Source organism: Protomyctophum bolini (assembly GCF_963924005.1).
Source record: "Protomyctophum bolini genome assembly, chromosome: 13".
NCBI lineage: Eukaryota > Metazoa > Chordata > Actinopteri > Myctophiformes > Myctophidae > Protomyctophum > Protomyctophum bolini.
In genome coordinates, this window is record NC_137874.1 from 12,606,527 (window position 1) to 12,626,586 (window position 20,060).

Here is a 20,060-nt window from a genome sequence, read left to right on the forward strand (position 1 = left end):
ATGCTGGAGCCTTCTGGAAGCCGACACCCTCTTCCTCCAGCGCAGCAGGCCGAGCAGTGATACTCCTGTCCGGCGACACTTTCTAGTATATCTTCGCTGGCCGTGCTGCTGACGCCATGTCCGCTATTAAAACTCTGAACCCGAAAGCGGAGGTGGCCCGGGCCCAGGCCGCCCTGGCCGTCAACATCAGCGCTGCCCGCGGACTGCAAGATGTGCTGAAAAGTAACCTGGGACCAAAAGGAACCATGAAGATGTGAGTCCAAGCAGCGGAGCCCTTTGTTGACCACGCGTGCTAAGCTAACTAGCTAATGGTACCTATGTAGCAATGAGAACATGCTAAGCTAACTAGCTAACGGTATTGGGTAGTAGTGGGAACATGATAAGCTAACGGTAGCCGGTTGCTATGAGAACATGTTAAGTCACGAGAGCATGCTAAGCTAACGGTAGCTAGGTAGTACATGGGAGAATATGAGAAGTTTATTACTATGTAGTCATTGTTTATATTATACAATTCTGTATGTATACTCTGTATCCAAATAACCAATTGTCGTGACTAACCAGCGTTCTAACGTCGTAAAGTCAGTCCACGGAGGTCTGTCGCCGCTAAACTGTTTTCTCCCCGCGGCACATGTCCTGTTTATCCGTTCGACAGGCGGCTACCTACGGCTAGCAGCATCCGCAGCAAGAAACCTGTTAGCACAGACAGTACGCAGAAACATCAGTGGATCTATATTCTATAACGTACACACGACTTCATTATTATGGGACCTTGCCAGCGACTTGATTTTGATCACATTTTAGATGGTGACTTAACGTTAGGTCTGTGTGTGTTTAATGTTAAGCCGGCTTAGCATTGTTAAGAATGAGACTTGAGTTATTAGTAGGATGGCTATTAAGTACGAATCCATGGAGCACTGCAGTGCCCTGTAGGCCAGGTGTAGCTAATCAATTCTGTGTGTGTGCTATCCATACTTTTCCTGACATTTGCTTGCAGATGCATCACGTAAAATCCTACCTGTTAACATTATACTTTCGTTACCTAATCCATCCCTTGTCTCTTGCTCCACCCTGAAGGCTTGTTTCTGGTGCAGGGGACATCAAGTTGACCAAAGATGGCAATGTCTTGTTGCACGAGATGGTAAGAGACATGTATAAATAGTTTGTTTTGCTTTTCCCCCTATTTTACTTTCTGGAGATGTTGAATATTGAATGGGTCCATCCCTAGCCAGCCACACCCCATCTTTGTGCGTCTTTAACTTTGGTTTGATCATGACATGGTATATTTCCAATTGTACTTGATAGTATTAAAGCATTATTTACATGCATGATATGAAGTACCTAATAGAATATATTAACATTTTGATTATTTAAAATGTTAAACCGTTTAAATATTTTATAGGAGCCTCCATCAACCATTTTGAAATCCTAAAGTATTGTTAATAATTAATACCCATTCATAAACGTGCTTTAGAATGCATTGCCAGTCATGTGTTTACCATAACATTTTAAATGTTGCACAGAGAACACCCATGGATGCTAATGTGGCTCTCTCTGGTCTATTAAAGTCTGTGCTACAACAACTCTGCTCTGTACCTCTGCATTAGGAGAGCTGTCTTCTCTCCTACATGTATTCAACATAGCAGTACACTTTTTAAACGATTATGATTTGGAAAACCATCATTCTATTATAGATTGTGTGTGTGTGTGTGTGTGTGTGTGTGTGTGTTGAATTAACTCAAATGTATGTTTTTTTTTTTTTTTTTTTTGAGGTTAGATCTTTTTTTTGCACTTTTCACACATTACTGTCTCTTTTCCTTCTCAGCAAATCCAACATCCTACAGCATCGCTCATCGCAAAAGTTGCCACAGCGCAAGATGACATCACAGGAGACGGGACCACCTCAAACGTTCTCATCATTGGTGAACTCCTGAAACAGGCTGACCTATACGTGTCAGAGGTGAGAGGGCTTCCCTCTGCTTATGTTAGACAAATCTCTCTTGGGATTTTCTATCTAGTTGACTGTATTTAACCTGCCTCTTTCATGGAGCATTTGAATTAATTTAATCCTTGTTTTAGGTGTGGCAAACCTAAATGATTTTGTCTTTATTCACTCAAATGGGAAGCAGAAGAGAGTTCATTTGCTTTTACTGTGCAAAATTATAACTATTTTCTATATTCCAGGACTGCATTTTATATCCATCATGTATTATTGGAGAATTCATTATATTGCCTATACCTAACAGAGGGCGCATACAGATTGTACAATTCCTTGGATACTGTAGCGACTAATACAGTAAGACAACACATCTTCATCTGTTGCCATGCCAACACACAGGGTCTCCACCCCAGAATCATCGCAGAGGGCTTTGAGGCTGCAAAGGCAAAGGCCCTTGAGGTCCTGGAGGAGCTGAAGGTGACCAGGGAAATGGACCGGGAGCTCCTCATCCATGTAGCACGCACCTCCCTGAGAACCAAGGTTCACGCCGAGCTGGCAGACCTCCTCACTGAGGTGAGAAACACAAGGGGGAAACGGGATTTCGGAGCAGGGATCCTGGCTGTTAAGTAGTTTAGCCTTGGCCTCTGGGTTAAGGAGATAATATGACAGCTGGTGCAGCCTCCTGACAGAGGAAGAGGGCCATTAAAAAAACTTTCATCACAGGGTAGAAACCTCAGTGTTAATGTAACACTCAAGAGTTAATTAACAGGACTTTACTGTCTATCTTTAACATTGAATACACATTCATAAATGAGTGCTTTAGAGCAGAGGTTCCCAACCACTGGTACTAGTACCACTGGTGGTACTTGAGCCCCCCAGAAAAAGTGGAATGAAATATTTTTATTAATACAGGTAGTTCTTCTGACAAAGCAATTGGTTGAAATAGGCCATGCTGAAATAAGCATGACAGCACACCTAGCCGTTGATAAAATATTTGAGGACGGATTCAGTTGTGCTGATTACTGTAGACAGAGTTTCGTCAGAGCAGCCGCAAAATTGGCTTAAAAATGGAACCAAAAACAATTTAAAGAATAAATTACATTTCCCTCCTGTTAATAGCTGAATAGGATGGGGCATAATCGGTCATTATGGTGGTACATATTTTCTATGGTGGTACTTGGTATAAAAGGTTGAAAACCCCTGCTTTAGAAGAATGAATTGACATTAATGGGTTTATCATACATTTCCACATGTTGCACAGAGAACACCCACGGATGCTAATGTAGCTCTCCCTGGTCTATTAAAGTCTGTGCTACAACAACTCTGCTCTGTACCTCTGCATTAGGAGAGCTGTCTTCTCTCCTACATGTATTCAACAGAGCAGTACAACTTTTGAATATTTATAATTTGGACAATTGTACTTATACACAATGAAATAATTAGTCCAGGTCAATTTGTCTGCATTTCTTCACCAACACTGAGGATTTTACAGTGCACTATTCCTGTATCAGTCATATTCATCTAGTTGTTTGTGTTCTGTATTGTCTGCAGGCTGTTGTAGACGCTGTGCTGGCCATTGCCAAACCCAACGAGCCCATCGACCTGTTCATGGTGGAGATAATGGACATGAAGCACAAGACGGAAAGTGACACACAGTGAGTTATAATTACACTTTTTTATATCAACAGTTTCCGTTAGATTGTATATTGAACTACTTTATGTATTATATGAAACATGCTATTATAAACATTAAGATTATCTTAAGTGTAGTTTTTTGTTTAGGTCTTTATAACATGACCTTGAATTAATACATTTCTTGACACCCTCTCCCACCAGGCTGATCAGAGGTCTGGTTTTGGACCACGGCGCGAGACACCCAGACATGAAAAAGAGGGTGGAGGATGCCTACATACTGACATGTAATGTCTCCCTGGAGTATGAGAAGACAGAGGTCAACTCTGGCTTCTTTTACAAGAGCGCAGACGAGAGGGAGAAGCTGGTGGCTGCAGAGAGGAAGTTCATTGAGGACCGTGTGCAGAAAATTATCGCCCTGAAGAACGCGGTTTCTCCTGACGGGGAGAAGGCCTTTGTCGTTATCAACCAGAAGGTAAGGCTGTAGGTGACTACATATGGACCGCAGCTCACATGCCGTTTGGTTCCTTACACCAAATCAAATGTGGATGTGATGTTAGTTTAGAGCTGGCCAATGTTATTTAATTATTCAATATTATAGATGTATTGTAATGAACGATTAACTCTCTCTCTCCCTCTCTCTTGTTGGAAACGGATCAATGGAAGTTGTTACCATGTCAACTAGTCTTCAGTTTATTTTTTAACCTGTGTAATCTCAATTAATAATAAAGGCAGCAGCAACCGAATACTCAAATATCCATAAAGCTTTCGGACCACATTGGGCGGGAATTTGATGAACTTAAAGGGATCATATTCAGTAACTGATCTTTAGTTTATAGAAATGTTTTTGTATGTTTGTATTTCTATTCTTTCTAAGTGGTGCAATAGGTATAGAAGTTGTCTTTTGCACGGAGAACACCCAGGGATGTTAATATGGCTCTTCCTGGTCTCTAATGTCTGTGCTACAGCAACTCTGCTCTGTACCTCTGCATTAGAAGAGTTGTCTTCTCTCCTACATGTATTCAACGGAGCAGCACAAATATTGTATCTGTTGTGTATTAGGACATGATGGATATTGTTCATATAATTCATGACTGAATCACATGATGTATCTTTTTTATTATTACAGTATGCATTTATATTCTCTTTGTTTTAGGGTATTGACCCATACTCCTTGGATGCTTTGGCTAAGGAGGGCATCGTAGCTCTGCGCAGAGCTAAGAGGAGGAACATGGAGAGGTAAAGAGCTTATTGAATTATTTGTATTTATTATATAACATCACCACAGCCAATCATTGCTTTTCTGTCTTCACAAATTGCTGTCAGAGTAGCAATGCAACAAAATGAGATGTGCAGAGTTGCCAGGGAAAGCATAAAAATATGTTATTTTCCTTTTTAAACGCCCTTGACATGTGTCTTGGAAATGGCTCGACGGTCCTGAGGAGCTTTATCTGCCGTTACAGAAGGCTGGTTCGGTCTGTCAGATCCCTTCTGGATCATGACCTGTGTTGCACCTTCATCCCTTCTCTCTCCACCGCCTGTCTAGTCATTATTCAGTGTCCCGCTTCAGTTAAGCGGTAACCATATACATATTACATGCATAGATAGATACATGCATGCATACATTCTGACCGGGCTCCCTCGGTGGTCTACCTCCCATTTTTCCTCTACAGTGTAGATTGGCTATTTTGCTGTTATGAGCTTGTAGATCTGCGATCTTCGTTCAATGTTTGCCCCAGAATAGAGAGACTACGGTTCACATGGTTAATGTTCTTTATTCTTAATTAAAAATATATCAGATTGTGTTGTACTCCAGACTCAAGGTATGTTTTGTTGTCATTGGCTTCTAGACTCACCCTGGCTTGTGGTGGTAGTGCTTTGAACTCATTGGATGACATGATGCCAGAATGCTTGGGACACGCTGGGCTGGTGTACGAACACACTCTGGTGAGTATTTCTCCTTTTCGGTGTCATTCAAGTTTCAGTGATATCATTTTCAGGAGAAAACAAACATTTATTGATCACAGAATCATGGTTTTCATTGAAAAACGGAAACAAACGGTAGCATGTGCATCTTTTAGATCATTGTAACTAAAGCAGTAATTCAAATTTGTGAAAAGGGTTAGGGTTGTGTGATCCAGTTGCTTGGCTGTTCATTGTTAATGGGAGTGAACTGTCCTGGTCTCTTCCACAGGGAGAGGAGAAGTACACGTTCATTGAAAAGTGTGGGAACCCTCGCTCTGTGACACTGTTGGTAAAGGGACCCAACGCACACACCCTAACACAGATCAAAGATGCCGTCAGGGATGGCCTGCGAGCAGTCAAGAATGCCATTGAAGACGGTAAGAGACTGCAGACATAGAGGCTGTGATGTGTCTTGGATTATATTAATTTGTATAGGTCTATCTAAAAATGGTGTATTGACATTTTATTTGCTACTACTGAATCATGCTTGCAGTACTGCAGTATTTTGGGAGTTAATGTTCTAATTCTCAAATGCTCTGTCCACAAAAACCTAGATGAACACAAAGCTGCAAACTTATTAAGGGTATAATTTATGGCACAAGCACAGGGATTCAGGCTGTTATTTGTGCACACAGCTCAAACAGCTTAAATATCAACTTTCTATGGTTTTGGCAGTGATGAATTTAGCTGATATTAACGTGTTTTAGAATAATTAATTGGCATTCATGTGTTTACCATACATTTTTACACGTTGCACAGAGAACACCCACGGATGCTAATGTGGCTCTCCCTGGTCTATTAAAGTCTGTGCTACAACAACTCTGCTCTGTACCTCTGCATTAGGAGAGCTGTCTTCTCTCCTACATGTATTCAACAGAGCAGTACAACTTTTTAATAATTATGATTAAAAAAATCCTGATCTCTTGATCGAAACATTGCAAGAAAACAATTTAGCTTATTTCACCAGTGTGCTGTTACATATTTTCCTGCAACCATCTCTGGACAACTGCAACTAAAGCATCAGGTTCTCAAAGCATGCCACCGGGAAGATCGTAATCGGAGCTGATCAACGACATTAAGCCCAATTTTATGTTTTAGTCCATTAACCACAAGTTGTAGCAGCAAGGCAGAACATGTTGCTTTAGCTATAATGTCTGCACTATGGAGATATTTTATATATTCAAAAAATGTAAATTACTCTCCCCCACCTTCACTTGTGAAATAAAATAAAGTCCTAAAGGGTAGTCAACCAGCATTTCACTTTTAGCCGAACACAATTTGAGGCTAAATTCTGAACATCCTTTAATTTTGAACTGGTTCATGGAGGCACTTGAATGGGAACAAATTAATAATAACCCTATATGTTGACACCAGAAAACATTAAATATCTGTAGAGAAACAATTAAAAACAAAAACCCACAGACTTAAGTTTCAATTACCTCATTTTCTGTGTGGTTTATCATCTCTGTGTTCCTTGTCTCTCTCCCCAGGTTGTGTAGTGCCAGGAGGAGGTGCATTTGAAGTAGCAGTAGCAGATGCTCTGGTGAAACACAAGCCTAAGGTGAAGGGCAGGGCCCAGCTCGGTGTCCAGGCGTTTGCTGATGCTCTCCTGGTCATTCCTAAGGTGAGCTGCCACCATCCATTACTGGAATAACATTGTTTTATTTGTATTGCTTTTTAAATGGCTCACATGATTGACTTTAGTCATCATGCACCTTATTTCACTTTGGTTCATGTCTTGTATGGAGCCATTTCACAGCAACTGTATCTAACTAATAAGTAGTAATAACGAGTAGGTGTTTGTGTGCCAACAATTGTGTAGTTGCTGGCACACAATATAACATACCAGTAAATGAAACGCCTCCAATTAATTGAATTGGCTTGGCTGTTGGCTGTTTTTTGACCTGTGAAAGGGTTTATTGAGAGTAGTCTACTAGCCTTGCCACAATTTATCTGTTACACGGTGTGTAACTAATTACTTTTGACTTGGCTTATAATTCCATGAGTGCTTTATTTACTTCAGCTCGCAACTCACTTTAAGATGCTCCAAAAAATTTTATAAAGCAATACAGCAGGCAAAAATAAGCAGACGTTTTGATCGTGTGGTTTTTGTCAAGTGAGTTGCGACCCCCTGCTTTTCTATGTTCTGTTCTAACAGTTGGGCTCAGCACCAATAATAGAGCATTACATATGCATTACATATCTTATTCTGAATGCTTTATTTACTTCCCAACAACCTGTAGACAAAGTAGTTCCTGTTTGTCAGGATCACTGCCAGCTATGTTAAATAGGACTGGTTGTTATTTATAAATTAAGGAAAGTAATTATTAGTAGGCTTTGCACTTACACATCCAATGGTGTTGACATGCATTTATGAATTTGTGGGCAAATTATAATATCGTGGCAAGCTTAATTGAGACTAGAGTTTATATAGATTGCTTACTTCATTAACAAAATTGACAGAACAGGTAGTACAGTAAAAGGTTATGCAAAACTTCTCACAGGCTGATCCTTTTCTCTTCTATGTCCTCTCTTCCCTGTTGCAGGTGCTGGCCATTAACTCTGGCTATGACCCAATGGAGACCCTGGTCAAGCTGCAGACTGAGTACAAAGAGTCAGGGCAGCTTGTGGGAGTTGACCTCAGCACAGGTCAGCAGTCTCACTGCAGCACACTGCGTTGTCCATCATAAGCCCTTTCCATGTCACTGTTTACACACTATCAAGCTATAAAAATAGCCAAGTGTGGCCAGCTACATTGCTGTTGAGTCACCATTGAAGTGTTGCATAAATGAAAAGGATAGTTAATTGGCACAGGGAACTGGTTAAAAGCAAGATTATTTTCTTCCATTACAGCAAGAAATGTGTGGAGAGAGAGAGAAGGGGAGTGAAATGTTGAAAGAAATGTATGATTTCTTAACACAATGTTTCACTGCATCATTGGAGTGCTGAGAAAAAGTTGAGTTCAGCTCAACTTTTACTTGTGATGCATCACGCAGGAACGAATGTTGCAAGTCAGATTGTAGCTGTGTGACTGCAGTATCAGACGAGTAGGGTCTAGTGCATTCAGTGATTTTTTTACTTAATGGGTTCAAAACCCTGGACTGGTAATGCTAATGTTTTCTTTTGCTCTGTATCATAAACCCAAGTTTAGGTTCAACCTTGCTTTATGTAATTTGTCTTAATTGTATTCACTAACTACTGTTACCTTTTTATTATCTTTATTTTATAATGTCTTATATTCATCTTTTATGGCTATGATGCTATCCTTTATTTCTGTTAAAGCACTGTGTAATACTCTTGTACATGTAGCCTACTACACAAATCATGTTTATTTGTATTGATTGATCTTTCCAGGGGAACCCATGGTTGCAGGAGATGTAGGTGTTTGGGACAACTACAGTGTCAAGAAACAGCTCCTCCATTCAAGGTAAGATTATCCCCACCTTCAGGATACAGGAGAGATTGCATTCTTAGCCGATTTCAACCTGGCTATTTTGGGCCGTGTCATATATATATATATATATATATATATATATATATAGATAGGCAAACCTTTACAAAATATTTCTAATGGCACCAATAGCATATCAACAGGCTCACAATTTGTTATGAGTTTGCAAATCTGCTATCACACACATTTTATAGGTCTTAAGTGGTTACGTTCTGTATTGATAATGCATATCTCTTCCTGTACATTTCTCCTCAGCACGGTAATCGCTAGCAACATCCTCCTGGTGGACGAGATCATGAGAGCCGGCATGTCGTCTCTCAAAGGTTAATGGTCAGTTGACATCACTATAGCCATGTCACGCCCACAGGAGATTGTGTTTGACCTGATGGGGGACCAAAAAAACGCTCCCTGCTCGCGTCACACTGAAGCTCCCGCACTCCCTCCCAGTCAGATGGACAGCCTTTTAAATGTTATGGCACCCATCGCAACATGTTTCAGATACCATTGTTAATTCGCCCTGTGCATTTTCATGTAATTGTCCCTCTGAAATAATTGGGTCTGTATTTATGTTTTTGTTAAGCACTGAAATTAGCAGCTGAACTTTTGTTTCAATACCCATTAAAGGTTTTCTTGGCTCTTGACACGATTGTCTTCTTGTCAGTGCTTATTTTGAACCAACTATTGCTGACCAAAATGATGCATTTAAGGGGATCTGATCTGAAATATGAAACTAAGGGTGTCCTCAATAATAAAGTGGATTCCTTTGGGTTCAAACATTTATTTATTTGTATCTTTTGAAGCATATAGCTATTAGGTGATGCACCATGTTAACATTAATGTTACATTAGCTTTATCCCTCTGAAAGTGTAAAATAGACCCATATTTGTGTGGTGGGACCAAAAAGGATCCATGTTTACACTTTAATAGGTTTTATCAGACCTATGGTAACCACACAAATGTTCATTTCAATAATCATGGTCAGTATAATCATGGTTGGTTTAATCAGATTGCTGTGGTAATAAGTGACTGAGTAAATGATAACAATTGATATACAATATTTCAGGCATCTTTATTCAAAGAATCAAAATGACAGGTGTTAAAAACCACTCCATAAAGTAACTGAAATTGTAACGTTTTACAAAGGAAGGGCACAATTTGAGATACATCTAACAGATGTCTACATTGGTGGTACAAGGTTATTCATGGCCTGTTCTGTGCTCAACACTAGACGAGTACTTGATTGGCCAAATACATTGCAGATATATGATCATTACTGGATTCTTTTCAGAAGACATTTTGGCAAACTAATGTAATTTAAATGATATTCTTTAGATAAACGTAAAGTGGGAGGATATAAGTCCAGGCATTTTGTTTTACTGCTTTATTTTACATATTTGGACCTTGATTTTCCTGTTGCATTAAAATGTAAACATATTCTACACAACTCAGCACACTAGTATGCAAGACAAATGCCTGCCAAATAGTTAACCAACATGCACAACACCTTAAAACCCTAGACGCTTACTCCGTTACATCAAAGTGTACATCAGGCTTAGCCTTCTGTAGGCTGCTGAATGGTGTCTGAGGCACAGCCACATGTCCGAGTGAGCTGCACAGACTGGATGACAACGGTGCCAACTTCCTCCATGTACATGACTGGCAGCCATTCCTTGGAGGTGGACTGGCAACAAGGCATCTGGGCCTAAACGTAAGAAGGGAGAAAGACAGACAGGAGGCAAGGGTGAAATGTGTATATATTAAATAATATATCAAGACACACTGTATCATCACATAATTGTAATATCAATAATACTATTATCTATCTGTAGGACTATTTTATAAGTTGTTTCTACCTGTGAAGAGTTCTTGGTATTGAGCGTGAGTGATGGGCAGTGCAGGTTGTTCTCTTCCAGGAGAGGGTTGCAGGGTGCACACTGGACCACAGTGAAGCTCTCGGGATATAACATCCAGTTGTCCCAGCCCAGATCTGTCACATACATAGCAGGATAGGACATTACATACTTTGAAACAAGTACATGTGCACACACATTCGCTCTCTCTATCACACATAATTATACCACTGTTTTATACCTTTCAGGGAGATCTGTGAAGACATCTGACAGCACTTGAAGCCAGTGCTATGGTCATCGCCGGGTGTCACAGTTAAGCCAGAGGCTGAAAAAGACAGGTTGTACAGAGTTTTTTTTATGAGTCATGTCCATTGTCCATGTCAACAAATTAACAAATGATGTTTGAATTGTGCTGTATTTGACCTACCTCTCTCATCCTGGGTTCTGTGAGTCATGGCATTGAGTCTTGGCCACTGGTCTCTCTTCAGCCAACCAGCAGGCAGACGTGGCTCAGTCGGCAGGTGTAGAGCATCCAGGAGGTCCTTCCTTATAAACTGCAATGACTCCTGGCACCAGCTGCAGATGACCAATTACATTACAAAGAATATATTTATTAAACTGCCACCAAGGTGATGTTTTGAGTTTCTAGCTCTTCATCAGACACAAGTTCTCTCAAACATTCTTCAACAATCTTTGGAATCAGTTTAGCAAACTCACTCAAACACACTAATGATTGTATGATACTACTAACCTGTTGTTAACATCAGGATGTACAGTGGATGTTGCAGTTTCTCTTCCAGAAGTGTTCAGGACAAATGTCATCCCTGGCACTGAAGAACCCAGAAGGACTCCCATGGCAAAGACTGCGATGGACATGTTGAATCTGGACCACAACGCAATTACGGTACTTTAAATACAGATGTGTGGTGGTGGGATGGCGATAGGTTGATGCTTCTGTCCTGGTTGGAGGAGAAGATTAACAATGACTAGACAAGGATGCTGCCGTAGATATTGTTTATAGAAGCCTGGGGATCTGCCTATTTAAGGATGCTGTAGTAGCTCTTGTTAATAGGAGCCTGGGAAGTGGGAACCTGCCCTTTTATCTTCCTTTGGCCTTGACATATTTAACATTGTCTTGTTCACCCAGATGTGTGAAACAGAGGGGGATCTGAGAGAGAGAGATGTGTGTGTGTGTGTGTGTGTGCACATACTTGTTTAAAAGTATGCAATGTCCTATCCTGCTATGTATACTCAGAGTAAATCTATGCAGTTAGCCAAAAGTTCATTCCAATTGAATTAGATGATATAGAATGTTGTATTTGTATCAGTTCATCAAATGAAGACAGTGATGGGCTACAAACACTAGGACAGGGGTTCCTAAACTATTTCATGCCAAGGACCCCCAAATAGCCATAGCCTCTGACTGTGGCCCCGTATCGGGAAATGGCTTTATTTTAGTTTTTTACAATGACATGACAATGTCATTGACAAATAGGGATCTCAGGTTGAAACTACTGTAGATAAATGGGCTGGCACAATAATATGAATTGAGTTTACAATTTTTTCTGCTCTATAATGAATACATTTTAAGAACATGTGTGGCTGTATTGCTTATCACATCTGCATAACACACAATCATTGTGGAATTCATGGCCAAATATGACTAAAGTCCTTGAGTGTTAGACATCTCCCTCAGCTTCCCACTGTTTTAACAGTGGGAGTCAACCAGCACCTGTTCCTGATTCAGAGCCACAAAGACACTTTTATGTCCAGATAAAGGTCTCTGAAGTCTGAAGGACACATACACAGTGAAATCCTCAAGACGTAGCTGCTGAGCACACAAGTGTTTGGCTAATTTAAAGAGACATTTTGTACTATAGATTGGCATCATGTCACCCAAAAACAAAATGAGCTTGTATAATATTGAACATGGCTTAGGAATTAAGTTCACAACACGCCATTTTCATTCAAAGTTTAATTCAATATGTACAACTAATCGTATTAAAGCACTGCATTTCACATTTGAGAGATCTATCCTAGATTAATAGTAGATTCCCCAGATTTAATTTACAAATAAATGATTGGCCATTGACTGCTTTGGTCAGTAAGCCCCACTATGTACTGTATATCTACAATCTGACCAATTTATCTTGTCAAAAACATTCAGTTACAGCACACAATCACCTATCATAAAACTGATGAAGGGGGATACTGATGGTTTCATTAAAGTAAAAAAAAAAGAAAACAAAGAAATGTTAATTTTTGAAACATTTGAGAATCCCCTCACAATTGCTGCATACAAGAGTCAGAAGCCTACTGCTTAACATACAAGAGCAGTTAGTATAGTAGCGGTCAGTTTCACAGAGTGTAGACAGGACACTCCGCTTTACATATCCACTTTGACGAGAATTAAATGGCTATGTTCATTTTCAGATGTGAAAAGTCTGAGTAATGATTAGTTAACGAGCACACAACAGTTCAGAGTCAAACTCCAGCCAAATTATTAGAAACCAGCCATCATGTGCCAAGTTTAAATCACAAGGGAAAGTCATGTTTTGGGGAATAGAATCCAGATTAGGTGCATAAAATGGCCTAAAGATCATAGGCCGTCACTGAGAAATAATCACCACTTCATCGGCTCTAGTTGTACGCTACCTTCTCTGTCACTCCAATCTTGTGTTTACAAATGTCACTATCATTTTTAGTTTGAGATGGGAAGCACCATGATGTAGTTTTCAGTCTCAATGGTTCAAGTTACCATTGCTTACAAATATGCAAAAGAATGACCTTAATGTTTCAATACATTAAAAGCACTGTAACTACTTGACAAACTATGGAATGACAGATCGTCATAATTCTTACAGGCTTCATAAAATCTTCAGCTCTCCCTTTAAAAAGTACAGTAAGGAGACTGCAAAAGGAGGAGAGAATCTTGCATTTCAATAGCATTTATGGATCAGTAACAAATTTCATCCGTGTAACACATAGTCATTGTGACAAGAAGAAAAGTAAAGAGAAATCAAAGCAAATAAAAACAGAAATAAATTGAAGTGACGTGTCGATGCTGCCATTAATGATCACTGGCAGTGCACACCCCAGACAGTTTGTTACGCTCTATGGATCAGTGTGATAGTAGCTGTGGTTGCGAAGAGTTTCCCACCCTGGGCACTGGCAAGGCATTACTTCATGGGCGACGTCTTCAGGGGAATCATTATTCTAGACTCCATGTGCTGAATGAGAGGAACTGCAAGAGAAAAGAAGAAACATTGATTGTTTTTTTTAACCACTTAATAGCTATATTATTTTATATACTTCAAAAATAGAAGATCTACCAGCACACAACTGAAAATTCTCACCCATGACATGGAATTAAATTCAATAGGGCTTTATTGGCATGAGAAAACATACATTTACATTGGCAAACAAACAAAAATAAATCAATAAACATAAAGACGAGTATATGCATGTACAAAACATTTATAAAAGATAATGGCCAAAATAGGGATGCCAGGGATAGTGAGGTTAATCAGAGGACAAGATCCATAAATGTGTCAACTGTCAGTCTTATTTTAAACATGCATGATTAATGTGTATGATTAAATAGTAATTTCCATACTTGTAGGTGATAAGTTGCATTAAATACTTGACTGACATGGGATCATAGTTATTGAGGGTGTGATATAAAATAAATAAAGATAAAAGAAAGGCTCCCAGCTCACCTGTGTAATAAACCACTTCATCCCAACCTTCTTGCTGCCAGGCTGCATTTCTGGTGTCTTCTCTTGCCTGAAGATCTTTGTATGCTGGAGGTGGAAATTAATGCATTTTGTTTTAGATTTTTGTAATTGTTCTCTAGACCTTTTGTAAGCTAAAATACATCCGTATGCATGTGACCAATATGCTACGTCTTACAACTCCATATTTTAGACAGACGTGCCATCAGAACGGAGTAACCCTGCTTACCCCATAGATGGTGCACCATGTAGAGATTTCCAATCTGAGAGAAGAAGCCTCCACAAGCCTCATGGTTGTGTTGGCGGAAGTTAATGGCACGAGCCCTAAAGAAGAGAGAGCACTTATGTCAGGTTGTCAGTAAGGACTTGTGAATAATATATTATATATTAATTAAAATTAATATTCGCATATTTAAGATTTAAGAGAAAACTCAAATGATCATTGACTATATTAAATTATAGATACCGTCTACAATATCCTTTGTTCCCATTATAAATGATAAAAAGGTGTTTTGTACTATATTTTAATTTAAAAGATTTACACCAATTTTCCCCTTTGATTATGTGACATTCTCAGCTGAAATTGCATGGCACGGTAGATCAGATTTGCCATACAATAAATACAGTAGAATTAGGCTAGACTCTTAACGTAAATTATCCTTGTTGGCACATGCATAGACGAATGTGAGAGGTACCGTTCATTCAGCTTCTACAATCTGTAAAGGCAATAATATAGTAGGAAACACTTATTCCCCAATAGTATAAAACAAAAGCATTGAGAGTCATGTTGCACTTTTCTATGGAAGAGCACAATGGGTACTGTACAGTCGGCAAGTAGATATGGATGAGAAACTGCTGCCAGCCTTACCAGTAATTTCCCCACTCTATCATAGTCCCTGGCTGAAAAATAATGAGAAAAGAGTCAACGACCTGATACGAAGGGAGACAAAAAAGTAACTACAATCGAAGAGGAAGGATCTATTATAATGAGAATACCCAAGAGAGCGTTCTTTACTGTGATTATATCTGAGCATCTACCAAAGTACATCCAATCACTTTCAAGAATACACTCGCATAATACATGAACTAATTATAAAAGGGCATACACCGGTTTAAAAACATTAATAATAGAAAAACAAAACAGGTTGTCAACTAGCTCCCCATTTACTACAACATTAGGTATATAAAACATTGTGGTTGATGTGTAAACAAAATGCATCTTTTGATGCGTTTTATACCCCAAACAGAACTACAAATACTCACCCTGAGCTGGTATGAACGGAGCTCGTATATGCTGGGCCCCTCACGTGGCACAGGTTCATTCCAAAAGCTGAACTCTAGCAGTAGTTGGTTGCGACGGGACAGAAGCATCTTTCCCCTCTGGTTCCTGTATTCCATAAACTCCTACAGAGGACAAATGGCACAAACAACCTTAATCCCCAGGAAATTCTAAATACCATCAGCGTCCCAAAATCACAGATAAAACTTAGTTATAGTTTTAAATATTACATTAAGTTTACTACAGCTACAGTTAAGAAATTGGGGGGAAATGGGGTCCATTGTTACATTTTGTGTGGACAGTGTTGGCCCACAGGCCTCACTGTCAGTTTGCTCTACAACAGTGATTCTCAACCTTTTTTATTTCATTGATAGCTATTTGATAGGCCTTGGACCATTTGATAGGCCATTGGCCCATTTAGTAATTTTGCTGTTGACCCCATGGAACCGCCTCAAAGACAGGTCGCCGAACCCCACGTTGAGAACCAGTTCTCTACACTACAGCAATGACCACCACATACCTTATTCTGCCTGAGTTTGTTCATGACCTCGGTGAGGGCCGGATATCCTCCCCGGTATCTCCACAGGTGAACTAGGAAATACAAGTAGAGAGAGTGAACACTGGTCTCGCTCATTCATTAGTTGTCTCACTGACCTTGCATTTACAATAGGAAGTGAGCCATCGTGTGTTATCAGCCAAGGACAGTCATGTTATGAAAAACAAATCACACCTGTGTGAATTGAGGGGCGCTCTTATCATCGAGAATTATATACATAGCCAATTTGCTCATACACATATGGTGTAAATTCTCCTTTCATTGTCAATGGCATAAATGTTTTTGTTAGCACAAAAAGACGATTTGCTCAGACGTAAATTCTCCTTTCATTGTCTTTGGCGAATGTGACACGAGTTAGAGTTGTATATAAGAGGGGCTAGCTCCACTCAAAAATACAAATTGGAAACTGTAATCTCAAACCTGACTAGTTTGAGGTAAAGTCATTCCTGGTGTTTTCTTTCTTTCTACAATACACAGATTAAAAGTTCTTTTCAATTTTGTATGAACATCAAATTGCCAATTGCTTATTTTCATTTAATTTTTTAGAGAAAATACCCCACAAATCCTGTGGAGTATTTTAATATTCTAAATATTTTCCAGTTGGGACAGCAGGAGAAAGTACAGTCAAAACAGTATTGTCACTGTGAAGGATGACAAGCACATTTGTCATAAAGAAATAACTGTGACCGATTTGTTTAAGGTCAGGGCCAAAGGGCAAAGTCTTCCGTACCCCCATTCCAAATGCCAGCTGCAGTAGTGTGAGAAATGAATACAGCAGGCAAAGCACAATTTGTCTATTGGGCTACCTATTGATAGCACATAAGTCCTTGTACACATGTTTTTAGTTTGTTGCTTATGACGTGTTAAGTGTAGGGCTTGTGAGGTCACCCTTACCTGCCTGGTCCTGCTCTCCATACCATGTGTTCCAGGTGCCAACTAGCTCACAGGGGTAGTGAGGGTCCGCGTGAATGGCAGGCAGGGTATCTTCACTAAAAAAGACAAACAAAGGATCTAGTGTTTACTAAAAAAAGGTTGCTTGTCAGAGCTCTTAAGTGAAATGAGAAAGCTATAAAACAGATATCTCTTACCAAAGTTTGTTGTAATCATCTAGGCACTCGGGCTTGACATTGTGAACTACAAGAGAGAAAATAGTTTTTTAAGTAACAGCATGTAACATTTGCCTAGAGAAAACTAAATTTAATACAGGTTAATCCTATACAATCACCAATCAAAAGCACGGCACCTACCCCACCTGAAACCTCTACAGTAGGCAGAGCTCTCTGAAAGTTTGGCTATGCAAGACTTAACACCTAGTTATATTTTAACAAGAAAAATGGTACTGACTGCATGCATCAAAAGTGACTTCAGACTAGTGCGAAGTCAAGAGTGAATGCCATGAACATTTGTTGATCAATAATAGTTCTACAGTTATCAAATCTAATGATTGAATTATGTAAATATCAATGAGAACACCACAGCCACCTTTACTATATGACTATCAAACATTAAGTGTCAAAGACCCATACATTGTATTTTATAGAGATTGTTGTCTTCCTTCTTAGCAAGCAGGTGAGAGTGAGCATCTTTTCTGGGATCAACCTTTCTGACAAACAGAGACTTGAACCAGCTGTCTTCACGATTCCTATTGTTGGAGGCTGACAGGCTCCTATAAGGCAGGACACAAAGACAAACGTAAGAAGAGAGGTTTAGGCCTCATGCACAAATCCATCGCAGGGCAACCAAATTCTGTCACCCAAAAAAAACCCCACAATTTAGCTTACAGCAATACTTTTAGAATAGAGACACGCATAGTGCTGCCGATATCAAAACAATTGTGGAGATAATGAGGTGCTCTGAGTTAAAACATCTTGTATATGGACAAGCTTCAAGCACACTCTCAAAAGGATTCATTTAAAAAGCCTTTATTGCTACACATTTGTAGCCATACAAACAACATAAAACAGGCGTCTGGTGGCTTTTAATTGTATATCCCTGCAATAAAGGCTTTTTAAATGAAACCTTGCGACAGTGTGCTTGAAGCTTGTCCCGGTAGGACACCATTCTCCATAGAAATACATACCGGTATTTGCTTTTTTATTCCAAATGTAATGACAGCACGTCTCCCGTTACCAGTCCTATGCTATGTGAGATGGTTTAAAACGGAATCACTAGTCCTATGAACATAATGTTGCACAAAAGTTGCCTGTCAATAACCTCAAAATGCTTGTACAGTACCGGTAGTCAAATAATATGTGATATCATAATATGATATCACATAGCAAAGACTGAGTCATAATTGCTAAACCATGTACTGTAGAGTCAAGTCAAGTGTACAGAGAAAATACATTTTTAAAGTGTCCATGCACTGGCATTACAATCTTCCACAGCTATGGGCCTATGGTTTAATAGCACTTCAGACTGCAAAGCTACAAGCAGCCATAGGATTAGTCTACATTTACTACCTCAAGTAAGCCAACACTTCAGAGTTTTCTGCTACCTTTCTCCATATGGTTGAACTACCCCAGTGCAATGTGCTCTAAGCAGATCACTGTGCAATAAGTTAGAACACTGTGTATAGTAGTAACAAGTTTGTTTCCTTGGGGATTTTGACAGCTTGCCAGTTGGCACAGGCAGCACTGCAACCACATCTAATATCACAACGTTTGACAACTTAAGTTATCACTTATGAGTTAACATACCAACACTGCTGCACGTGTGAGCTGACCACACTATAGCGATGTGCAATATACAAAACAAATAAAACTGAAGAGATAGTTTTGTAGCTGTAGTCCGCTGCATTTTGACCTTGAAGTTGAATTGAGTTTGGGACTGACACGAGGTCAGTTTTCTGCAAGTAACGACACTGATCATATGGCAAAGTCACAGCACATGTATTAATCCACTTGTTTGATAAGTTAATTTGTACATATGGCGGTTAAGTTGGATTGACCAGTATTAATGGCAGTGGGTTGGCGTTGCTAACGCTAAGTAGCGTCGTTACACAGGGGATCCAATGCACCGCGGCTAGCCTAGCATTAGCCAGTGAGAACACTGACAGTCCGACTGAAGTCATGGATCTACCAAGGAACAGGTGACACTTTATGGGAATCATGTATTACTCTGTTGGACTGTTGCATTTACAGAACCGAACCTGATGATGACTGTGACCTGTCCGCTCGTCTGAAGTCCATTTCTTGGGTGTTTGAGGCCGTTGGCCACACTCTGAAGGACTCTGGTCGCCATCTTTCCCCAGAACGCTGTTGTGTGTTGTTTAGTGCTGGGTTGTTAATGTTTAGAGAGGGGCTGCAGCTACACGGCAAGACCAGTGTGACAAATCACATCACACCTGCCGTAACAACAGTGATGGAAACTTACTCATAAGTACAATTACAGGTAGTTTTACTTTACTCTATTTCTTGATGTATTATACTTATACTCCAATACGACTCAGAGGCAAATATTGTAGGCCTATTTTGTACTATAATATAATAATAATATAATAATTATTATTATTATTATTATTATGGCTGAGTTACCCAGCAACACAGCCCCACCTTTGTTCTGCAACATAATACTAATGAACACATTAATACTAATCCAATAATGAGATTGGCCATTCTGCACAATTTAATTTGGCACTGTAAATATATGTTATAT

General features: G+C 39.6%; 2 protein-coding genes across 2 annotated transcripts; one reads left to right on the forward strand and one right to left on the reverse strand.

The window, feature by feature from the left end:
* Window positions 1–6: 6 nt before the first annotated feature.
* LOC308326992 (T-complex protein 1 subunit zeta) lies at window positions 7–9,625 on the forward strand. The gene is made up of 13 exons (XM_080780105.1): window positions 7–253; window positions 1,075–1,138; window positions 1,823–1,957; window positions 2,336–2,509; window positions 3,488–3,591; window positions 3,773–4,043; window positions 4,725–4,807; window positions 5,419–5,515; window positions 5,763–5,910; window positions 7,024–7,157; window positions 8,080–8,182; window positions 8,888–8,960; window positions 9,240–9,625. The coding sequence occupies exons 1-13, from the start codon at window positions 117–119 to the stop codon at window positions 9,310–9,312; spliced, it is 1,596 nt and encodes a 531-aa protein (XP_080636231.1). The 5' UTR covers window positions 7–116; the 3' UTR covers window positions 9,313–9,625.
* A 3,169-nt stretch (window positions 9,626–12,794) lies between these two features.
* On the reverse strand, window positions 12,795–19,688 carry LOC308327470 (protein NipSnap homolog 2-like). The gene is made up of 10 exons (XM_080780988.1): window positions 19,555–19,688; window positions 17,930–18,069; window positions 17,492–17,537; window positions 17,298–17,392; window positions 16,368–16,438; window positions 15,832–15,972; window positions 15,437–15,468; window positions 14,798–14,892; window positions 14,554–14,637; window positions 12,795–14,078 (listed from the first exon to the last, which is right to left on the reverse strand). The coding sequence occupies exons 1-10, from the start codon at window positions 19,644–19,646 to the stop codon at window positions 14,014–14,016; spliced, it is 861 nt and encodes a 286-aa protein (XP_080637114.1). The 5' UTR covers window positions 19,647–19,688; the 3' UTR covers window positions 12,795–14,013.
* Between the last annotated feature and the right edge of the window lie 372 nt (window positions 19,689–20,060).